This window comes from Aplysia californica, unplaced genomic scaffold, assembly GCF_000002075.1.
Source record: "Aplysia californica isolate F4 #8 unplaced genomic scaffold, AplCal3.0 scaffold00268, whole genome shotgun sequence".
NCBI lineage: Eukaryota > Metazoa > Mollusca > Gastropoda > Aplysiida > Aplysiidae > Aplysia > Aplysia californica.
In genome coordinates this window covers 664,097-674,905 of record NW_004797538.1, presented here as the reverse complement: position 1 = coordinate 674,905, position 10,809 = coordinate 664,097, and the positions used below count along the sequence as shown (strand labels likewise).

At 42.6% G+C, this 10,809-nt stretch overlaps 1 protein-coding gene across 1 annotated transcript in view; it reads right to left on the bottom strand.

Moving 5' to 3' along the window:
- LOC101845556 (proteolipid protein DM beta) overlaps positions 1 to 3,943 on the bottom strand; it is a gene marked incomplete at its 5' end in the record, with an annotated part of 14,698 nt that extends 10,755 nt beyond the window's left edge. Inside the window, 1 exon segment of the mRNA XM_005101017.3 lies at positions 3,922 to 3,943. Within this exon segment, the coding sequence (XP_005101074.1) occupies positions 3,922 to 3,925 (4 nt within the window).
- Between the last annotated feature and the right edge of the window lie 6,866 nt (positions 3,944 to 10,809).

Sequence of the window (10,809 nt, the reverse complement as noted above, 5' to 3'; positions counted from 1 at the left end):
AGAGAGGGGTAAAGAGAGAGAGAATGGGGTAAAAACAGAGAGAGAGAGGGGGGGGGAATAGAGAGAAGAGGGGAGACAAAGAGGAGGGGGGATGGGGGGTAGAAAGAAAGAAAGAAAGAGGGAGAGAGAGAGGAGGTGAGGCGTTTGTTAATACAATAAGAATTGTTATCTCTCTCTCTTGCCCTCTCTGTGTCATTTCTCTCCCTCCCTCTCTCACACAAGTCCCACACACTCTCTCTGTTTTTCTCTCTCTCTCACACTAGTCCCACACACTCTCTCTCTTTCTCTTTCTCTCTCTCTGTGTCATCTCTCTCTCTCGCTCTCAACCTGTCATCTCTCTCACTCTCTCTGTGTCATCTCTCTTGCTCTCTCTGTGTCATCTCTCTCTCTCTCTCTCTCACACAAGTCCCACACACTCTCTCTCTCGTTCTCTCCCTGTCATCTCTCTCTCGCTCTCTGTTTCATCTCTCTCTCTCTAACATTAGTCACACACACTTTCTCTCTTTCTCTGTCCACACACACACACACACACACACATACAAATTCATTTTCTCTCCGTATCTGTCTTTTTTCATTCAGAAACACACACTCTCCATCTCTCTCTCTGTCTCTCTCTCATCTCTAACTGTCATCTCTCCCGATCTCTCCTGTCATCTTTCTCTCGCTCTCCCTGTGTCATTTTCTCTCTCTCTCTCTCTCTCTCGATCTCTCCCTGTCATCCCTCTCTCGCTCTGTCTGTGTCATTTCTCTCTCACACGCACACAGACACACACACAGTCTTTTCCTCTCTGTATCTATCTTTTTTCATTCAGAAACACACACACTCTCTCTCTCCCCCCCCTCTCTCTCTCTCACTAGTCACACACACTCTCTCTCTTTCTCTCTCCATCTCTCTGTGTGTGTGTGTGTGTGTGTTTGAGCGTTCGCGCGCTCTGTCAAACACACACACACACACACATTCTTTTCTTCTCTGTATCTGTCTTTTTTTCATTCAGAAACACACTCTCCCTCCCTCCCTCCCTCTCTCTCTCATCTCTCTCGCTCTCCCTGTCATCACTCTCTCGCTCTCTCTGTCATTTCTCTCTCTCTCTCACTTGTCACACACACTCTCTTTCTCTCTCCATCTCTCTGTATGTGTGTGTGTGTGTGTGTGTGTGTTTGTGCGCTCGCGCGCTCTGTGAAACACACACACACACACTCTTTTCCTCTCTGTATCTGTCTTTTTTCATTCAGAAATACACTCTCTCTCCCTCCCTTCCGACAAACAGAGATATCTAGAAAATTTAGAATAGATAGAGATATTAGATCAAGTCACAAGTTTACGAGTCTCAAGTCTCAATCCCAATCCACCTTTGCTTGACCAAGCACGCTGGTGAAATGAATGGGAAACGAACCGCCGAACGTCTCGACTTTTGGGAACACCGAACGGCCTTGACTTTGAAAATACTTGCCCCTAACAATCCAGTGTTATGCAGGCGTACGCGTGCCTAACAACTTCCATTAGATAATTCAATCCATACAGAGGTTAAATTTATCGAAGTGACTATTCGGACTAGAGTCTGAATATGAAAAAATGTTATTCGGACTCTGATTCTTGCCCAGCATGACTTGTGACTCCAGCTTCCTGTCCTGCCTCACTCGTGACTTGCCTCAGGCTGGGTAGAGACCGGGATCACTTCGGGCAAAATGGCGTTAAATTGTGCAGGAGCCAAGTTTTTATTTTATGATGAATTTGAGGCCGGCCTGAAAAGTTATAGCGCTTCTAATAAATGTTTATTTGTCAAGAGGTCACCAGAAGCAATTAAAGATGGCTCGTTAGCATGTGTCGGGGTCGGATGGGCGGCCTGCACACGTGCGGCTGTGTGTGCGTGTCGGGGAGGGGGGGGGGCACTATCGGTCCGGGTGTAGAACGTCGCATACGCGCCAGTCTCCCCTCCCCCCCCCCCCCCGGCAACTGATCATTATTACAATAATAAGGCTAGTCTTGACGTAGATCTACGTATGAATTGTGCGCTGGTCTATGGAATAAAGAGTTGCCGTATGCTCAGCTCTACACAGCAACACAACTTTTTCTTGGTAAACAATCGTGATGACACAGGCTTGTGTATTTGAACGAATCGGTCTTTTTTTTTTTACACAGCTCATAATATGCAGGTGCCAGGTGGTCTGCTAATCTTCAATTTTACCTTTTTCTACAACAAAGAAAGTGGGAAACATGGGGGGTGGGCGTATCAATGAGGCGGCGGGCGTTGGATCGGCAGAAAAGGTGTGGGGGAAACTAAAAAATGGCGGAACATTGGAAGCACTGAACGATAGATCTGCCTAGATCTATAGAACGAATACACTTCCTTTTTTCCGGACCCGAGTCTGAATAACATTTTTCCATATTCGGACTCGAGTCCGAATAAGATTTTTAAAAATTCGGACTCGAGTCCGAATATGAAAAAATGTTATTCGGACTCGAGTCCAAATAATGACGGCCTAAATTTATATCTTCAGATCACCATCCTTTTTTTTTCAAAAGGAAAGCAGATGTTTATTCTCATTTTGTGTTCGACCATTCTATTGAGTCCTTATCTGGCACCAGGACTGTTGTGTTTTTATGGTCACCACCACCACACCTGTATACTGTATGATAAGTTGATCGATCTAATCTTGTAGTCTAGCCGTACTTATTCTTAATATGATGGCTAGACTGACCATTTACAAAAAATAGGCCTACTGAATTGTAAATATATACATTTTTAGTGTACAGTACCTAAAGTATTTGTTTGAGACGAAACCAGGTGCCTTAATGACAGTGCATGTATTTTAAACCTCCTGTTTTCTAATGTTAATAGGGCCTAAGATAAGTACGGCTAGACTGGCAGTCTAGCCGTACTTAAGTACAGCTAGACTTCTTGTCTAGTCGTACTTAAGTACGGGTAGACAGCCAGGCTAGCCGTACTTAAGGACGGCTAGACTGTCAGGCTAGCCGTACTTAACTCTAGTCCTGCGGGGTTAACCGGAAGAGGGATCTTATCGATCGATGACCCACGTACGTCGCCTGCGGGCTTGTGCCGCGGGGCGCCGGGGTCAGGCACTGGTCACGCGAGCGTGCCGCGGCAGGTCAGGGAAACACCATCTTTTATAGCAAACTGATACGACCAATGAATAAGGGTTACGATCACACGAATAATCCCATTATCCCCTCGTCGGTAGATCAGAGACGCTGAGGTTGGAAGTTACACCAAATCGAATAACTTTTCCAGAGTTTTCCAGATTTCACACCTATTATGAATGAACTTGCGAACAGCTGCTTATCAGCTATCGTTCGAAAGGGGAAAAAAATGGGATAATTTCCGAATATTTTTTTTATTCAGTTGCTCTCAAATGTCTCCCTCTGGTAGGACAATGGTTAAAAAACCACCAAATATGATTATTTACATCAGGAAACAACGTTTGGTGTAAGAATTAGATCGTTTGAAAAGTGAGGAAAGGTGTTTGCATTGAAAGATGAAAGTCTTATTTCTTGAATATCCTTTCGAGTCCCTCAAGTGTCTAACTGGGCCAAAATGCTCATATTTCATTGGATGAATGTCTCAACCGACGCTCTGTTGTCTCTACCAACGCCTCGCGTTGCAAAACAATGCAGTAAGTTTGAGATGGACACTCAGGCACAAGCAGATTGATGCACACACATTTTAGCACACAGATGCAGACTCCGCCGTAAACGAAATGCGTTGCCCGCGCGGGACAACGACTGATCAGGGACCAGCTGTGGAGCGCTGCGCGGGATTGCGCTTATCGGGCAAACATTTATCAGGGACCAGAATCTTAAGGGTTAAGTACGGCTAGCCACTTCGTTTTTGTAAACAAAGAAGAAAGACAAAAAAAACCCTCAGTACAACAGTCAGTTATAAACGTACTCAAAATACTCACCCATATTAAATTTCTGGAGTAACTAGACTACTGGATTTTTCAACAGTCGAAATAAAAGATTCCTTCAGTAGACCAAACTGAACCAATAAGGAAACAAATTGATTTTAAAATATAGTTTCAAATATAAGAAAGCAGTAGACTTCAGTACTTCAGTGAATCAAAGACGACGGTCACTTCCGTAAACGAAAAACCGAATTTTCATATGCCAGAATTTACTGAGTTTTAGGCCTAACGGCTGGCTAGATCTAATGGTACTAGCCACAACCAGCAGCCATGTATATTTTCAGATGTTACACGAAATCTATCAAATCAATGCCTGCACAAAATACTATTCCTCTAAACACAAATATGGCAGATTTTGTTCTCCTTTATAGACTACTTTAAAGTATGAAATCAATATTTCTCACTCCATTTGGATTAAAAGTACTACTAAGTCGATTTGGCATAATTCTGACAGGCGAGATCACTCTTACCTGATAGCTCTGTTAACCTGTGTCTACTTTGTACTGATACTGTACTGTTATTGTTATCGCTGAGACGAAAGTTCACTGTCCTGTGTGGGAACAAACGTAATTTCAGGTTAGACTACCGTTACACCATGCATAGGCCTAGTCATACCCTTCTTATTGATGATATATGAAGGATCATATTTAGGTTATGCTTTTAACTTATAAGGTACTGGACACTTTTCGCATCCTCAACAAGACCCAAAGTCGCCAAAGAAGTCTGTACTGTTTCTGAAATTAAAATCAGCAGGGCGTTTTGCTTTGAGCTTTTGGACGGCTTGGTGAAGTTGGTGGACTTCGGTTTTTGATTGGAACATTTTCTAGGATCTAGAAATCTAGATCTAGAAATCTAGATCTATATCTTGCATCTTTTGACATCTGACGTTGCTTCCATTGATGTAGGCCACAGTGGGTCTTCCCGTGTGAGTACTGTTGGGTTGGTCTTTGTCTTTTGTCTCCTGCTCTGGAAAAGGGAAGTCTGGTCTGTGGTTGCTGCAGCAAGTGACACAAGCGGATAGCTAGAGAGCGATGACTAAACGCCATTGGCCGATGTTTATATATTATAGTAGTAACAGCCATCTTGTTTGACGTCATTCATTGATTCCCACTTATCTAGTCAGACATGGTGGCAACACGACAGCACGACGGCAGTCTGTCGACTCGGATGAGATCTAGATCTAGAGTTCTAGATTCTAGATCTATTTTCTTTGCAACTTGCACAACTGTTTGGTTGGGTTGTCTGTGATTGTGCAGCGCCCTTCCTCCACCGAGATTGATTCTGATGCTGTACACTACATAAACTGAGAAGAAGAAGAAGACTTTAGAGTAGGCCTGTGTACGTCAATTTGGATACGAAAGCTAGTTCAAACAAATTCAGTGCAAATGATTGACCATTTCGATCTGGATCGTTTCTTTTAAAGTTTTGCAAGCAAGAAAGTAAGCACTTACAAGAGATTGGACTCTATAGGATGCTGAGCTAAAGTAGAACTAGATCTAGATCGTGATAAGGGGAAAGAGCTTGGAAACTGCCAGTGCAAACCGCGTGCTAAGCAAAATCATCACTATTTTTTAGAATCACTATCAGATGACGAAGCGGGCATCCCCCTTGCGAGGTCAAACAAGATGGAAGGACTTCCATAAAGAAGAGACCTATTCCTGACCCTAACCCAAAGCCTAACCCTGACCCTACCCTCAAGTCTAGAAACCTAAACTCTAACCCTACCCCTACAACAATCCCTACCCCTAGCCTTAACCCAAGTCCTTTAGAACCCTAACCCTCTATTCTACTCTGTCTCATAGTGGTCGGTCATTACGGAAGTTATCCCAACAAGATGGCTGTATAGGCCACAATGATGAAATGATTTGTTGTCGTTCTCTAGCTATCAGCTTGTGCAAGTGACAGTTCCAGTATCTAAGACTTTTTTATAAATTTCAAGTCTGATAGTTTGCAATTGTAGTTCTGAACTTGTAGACTTTACAAGTAGTTTTTTGGTAAAAGTGCATTTTAGGTGCGTAAATTATTAGACCAAATGTTCGCCAATAACACATTATTACAGTACTTTTGATTTTGGATTTGCCTCTAGGGTAAGTTTAGTTGGCCCTCTGTCAGTAAGTTATTTTGTAAACATGTCTGCTGTTGTAAACTGCGAATTTGGAACTTGATTTGCGTATGGTTTTCAAAATCTTTTCTTACACGAAAATCAGGTCCTGTACTTGTTTCCTTGCTGCTGAACTGTATTTTTTGCGACACGATTACATCATTATCATCAATGCCTTTCACCCGTGGCAGGGTATTTATAGGCCACATAGTACAAGCTCTGTCCTGGGCCATCCTTCCTAGCTCATTCCAAGTGAGCTTCATCTCTCTCACTCTCATGTCCCTCTCCACACATCTCCATGATTCCCGTGGCCTACCCCTGCCTCGTGCTCCCTATGGGTTCCACTGCAGCGACTGTCTTGTGATGTTTCCGCCGGGCTTTCTGAAGGCGTGTCCCATCCATCGCCACGTTTTTAGTCCTATTTCTACTTCTATATTCTTTTGTCCTGTCATTTCCCACAGCTCTTAATTTTTTATTCTATCCTGCCACTTAAATGCTAGGATACTCGCAACACGATTAAGGCTCTCATTTTGATGAGCATGGTTAGACTGTCTCTGTAAGTCCATTGCTATGGACTTATTGGGGTGTAAAGGTATGTTGGTTTTAGTTTCTTCAAAGAATTTGGGGGTGTCTTTGATGTAACATGTTCACTCTTTCCTTTGGTAAATCTATTTTCACTAATAAAATACAGTCGAACCTGTGTAAGACGGCCACCCATTGTCAAGGAGAAAAATGGCCGTATAAGACAGGTGGCCGTTTTAGGCAGGACTGATCAAGATGAAGAAAACAAACCATTCCTTTCTGAGAAAACAAACCCTTCCTTTCTGAGGTCCCAACCGAAGGTAGTTGCATTGTTGTTGTTATTTTTGTTGTTGTTGTTGTTTTCGCTGGGTTTTTTTTTCCCTTTGTTGCTGCTTTTGCACACGGGTGACAATAAAACGAAATGTGTCAGACAAGGGGGACCAAGTGCTATGGTAAAACTAACGGAGAACGAGCGACGCCTTCATCGCACTTACGATTTGTGTATGGGTTCTGGGCGGGGCTTAAGGGTTATGAGGGATCACACGCTTACCTTACCAGCAGCTGAAAATTGATTTTGTTACCTATTGGTCAACAGTGGGAGGGGCCTACGCAACATGATCAGTTGGAGGGACTACCTAACAACGACAGGATTTTAGGTTATGATGACTCGACCACAACGCTAGGGGCCAATGCTTGATTTACGACAAAGCGTAATGGAGTCACTAAGGTGGCCGTCTAAGACAGGTGTTATTGCTTTTTGTGATAGGAGTTGTGTGTTGAAATATGGTTGTCGCGGCCGTGTAGGACAGGTGCCCGTTTTACACAGTTAAATTATCTAGAAAAAACGCAAGGGGGGAAATGGAAAGTGTCCGTTTGTACAGGTGGCCGTCTTATAGAGGTGGCCGTCAGGGCAGGTTTGACTGTATAGTGAGACTATTTCACCTGCAGACTGAGGAAGTGGGTGGTTGGCGGGTGCTCTGTGTGGTTTGCTTTTTCTTTGCTATCGAACATCTATCGTCGTTATCTCCCCTGCTTCTTTTTGTGTTTGTTACTCTATTGTAACACCTCTAATCTTCGGCATTTATATATGACCTTATTGTGTTGCAAGTGCCGTAGAACTCTTACTAAAACTAAAACTAAAAAAAGACTGAGGAAGACGTGACTGTGTTTGTCCACATGTCACCCCAGACTCCAGCTGTTGTAGGCTACCGGGGTAAAACTTGCATGTAGATTGGTTGAATTTATAAAGGGAAATATCTTTGAAACAGACGCATTTACATACAGCTTTGATAAAATTCACTTCACATGATTCCTCAGTGACTCAAGTCTTGTGACTGACAACCTGTGACATTTTTTCCCAACCTCTTTCCTTTCTCCTTGTTTTTAAAAATAAAGAAATCAACTTCTGGTATTAAACAATTTTTTTTTTGCTTCCTCTCCTTTCTTCTGTCTCTTCCGAAGTAGGACATCATGACAGAATTTTAGGCTGAAAAAAAAAAATGTATGAAATGTTCTAATTCCAACTTCGGATTCACAGAGAGTTTGTTCCATTTTTAAATTTATTCCCTTTAAATGTGTTCAAAAACCCATCGAATCGTGGTTAGGTTTTTGATAGTCAAGTCTTTGGACAAAACTTGGCTTACACATTTGTTTATTTTGACAGAGAGTCAAGAGTTCGTTCCATGATTCCCAGCTCGGACAAAAAGTTCGACCCTGAAAATGTAGCCAGTTGCACAGTGAATCTAGGTCATCACTCAGATGTGTAGTACTGTGTGCTACTAATTCACACGGTAAGTGACAGTAGATTAAATTTATAGCTTTTCTTTTGTCTCTTCATTGTGTGTAAGAGGCATCCATCTTAGTCTAGCAATAAGGTCTTGGACTTAAATGGAAAAGTGATACCTGGCTTTGCCAAACAAAATTTTGTTATCTGTATCCTGAAGAAAGGTACTCTTCTGTACATTCATCATGGGTCTCAATATTCCACTATTTAACTGATGTCCGCTACCATTTCCTCCTCTAATCCACTACTTTCTGTACTTAATCAAGATTGTAAGTATTTGGTAAGTGACTCTTTTACGTGAAATTATCTTTCAAACCCTCAAATTGGTAAGAAATAACCTTGCTTTGATAAATTGATGGTTTTTATTTCAGCATTCTAGGGTTGAACAGTAGAATAATAATGGGTGTCTCGCGAAAATGGTCGTCTGTCGCAGTCACGCAGGAAGTTCCTCCTTTTTTACAATTCTGAGCTGAGACCCATGGTTCATGGAGAAATGAATACTTGACTTTTTGCAGGGATGGAATTTGGAAATGATAATGGAATAAACTTATCAGACGGGAGCTCTGTTTGTCCTTTGTGAATGATAATGGTTTAAGTTTTTGAAAAAATGGTCTGGCTATCGGAAGGTGATATTGAGGAGTAGTGGAAGTATTCATTGAGGGGATGATGGTTTTAAATTACAAATATGTTGTATCTCTCAGAATCTTCTTTGATCAACTTGTTTTTATGACCATAATCACTGTCCCCATTAATTTGCAGAATTCCAGAAATATGAGATGTTCCAAACTTTGCTTCTTGTTTGAATAAAATGTTAAATTAAACTTTTACCCAACAAAACTTGGATGACAGTGTGTATGTGACGTCACAGTTGTTTGTTTTCTCACAGTTTAGTAAATCTTAGACATCTTGCCCTTTTTTAATAATTAACAACCATCCTTAACTGGAGCAAATGGCCTTCCCTGGTACCATGCTGGTTCAATGTATGTCCACTTCAAAGGCGAGAGATATGTGTTCCATGCCTTCGGGTGTGGGTTGTTGGTGGGTTCTGCAGTGTGGTCTTGTATTTCTTGTCAGGGACGACCTGAAAGTATACATTATATCAGCATGTTTATTCAAACAAAGCCATAGAAGCAGAACACATTCATGTGTTGTTGGGGTGGGGGTATGTTTGGTGTCTCTGGAGTGTTGAGGTCAGCTAGAAATTAATTGTATTTTTTCCCCCCTCTTGTTCAGTCCTGATCTTTTTCTGATTTCCATACCCTCTGCCCTCCAGTGTCCTCTCATTTACAAACAAAAGAACTACATCATGTATAATATGCCCATGGTGTGTCCTTGTTAAATTGCTGGTGGTTTGGGGGGAGGGGGTGGGCGCCAGTGATAGGTCACATCTGTTTTCTTTCTCTCTGTTGTTTGTGTGCCTATCGTGCTTTTCTGTGCCTGTAACGATGCTAACGGTGCTAATTATGTCAACTAGTTATCTTTACACTCAAACCAAACCAAACTAAAGCTGTCATATTGTTTTGCTCTGTCATTGAGGTTAAGGTTTGGTTATGGGGGTCGTCTATGCAGCACTTTGTACTTTGTTTGTCTCTGTTCTGCTATTGTTTGATGCCTACTTCTCCTTGTCTTCTTTTTAACAATCAAAATCTCTTATCGTTGAATTAGAATTGTTGTGATGCTAAGTTACGGGCGGTGGGTGGGTGCTCTGGTATGGGAATTTTCAAACTGCCCAGCGGCCAATGATCTTTGCCAGGACTTGTTTTGTGTCTGTCAGACTGTTGGGCCGGTCAAAATCAAACAATAGAATGACCGAGGAAGGAGTGTTTCGTAGGTTTTGTCAAGTGAGGGATCCATGTTCCCCGTGCCCAGTTTGTAGGACTTTAGCATTTCGCGACCTCAGTGCTTTCTTGTCGTATCTTCATTTTAAAGAAATTGAAAATGTGACTTCTTCTTAAGCTCATTCTTTGTTATGAACTGTTTTCACTGTAAAAAAAAAAAAAGGAGATACGACAAGACAGCACTGAGGTCACGAATATGTAGATCTTGTGCACACACGTTTCCAGAGTGTGCATACATTGGAGGAGTCGGGCGAACGGTTCGTGCCACGATAGCCACTTATAGGGGGTGCCCACATACGCGATCGGGTCGGGTCGGGTCGGGTCGGGTCGGGCCCATCGGGTAGTCAGGGCTGGCCAAGTTGAGGGCGCCTAAAAAACAAACGCGTTTGTTTTCAGGCGACGAGTCAGGCGATCGACCCGACCCGATCTTATCCTCAATGTGCACCCGTTATTAGAAATAGATGATGGATTGTAGTAAATGCCTACATACTACTGACTCCCACTCACCTATGGACTCTGGCGCGCACACACTCGTCGTACTCGGTTGCATGTACCTGTTTTTTCCACCGTCTGTCTGTCTGTCTGTCTGTCTGTCTGTCTGTCTGTCTGTCTGTCTGTCTGTCTGTCTGTCTCTCTCTCTG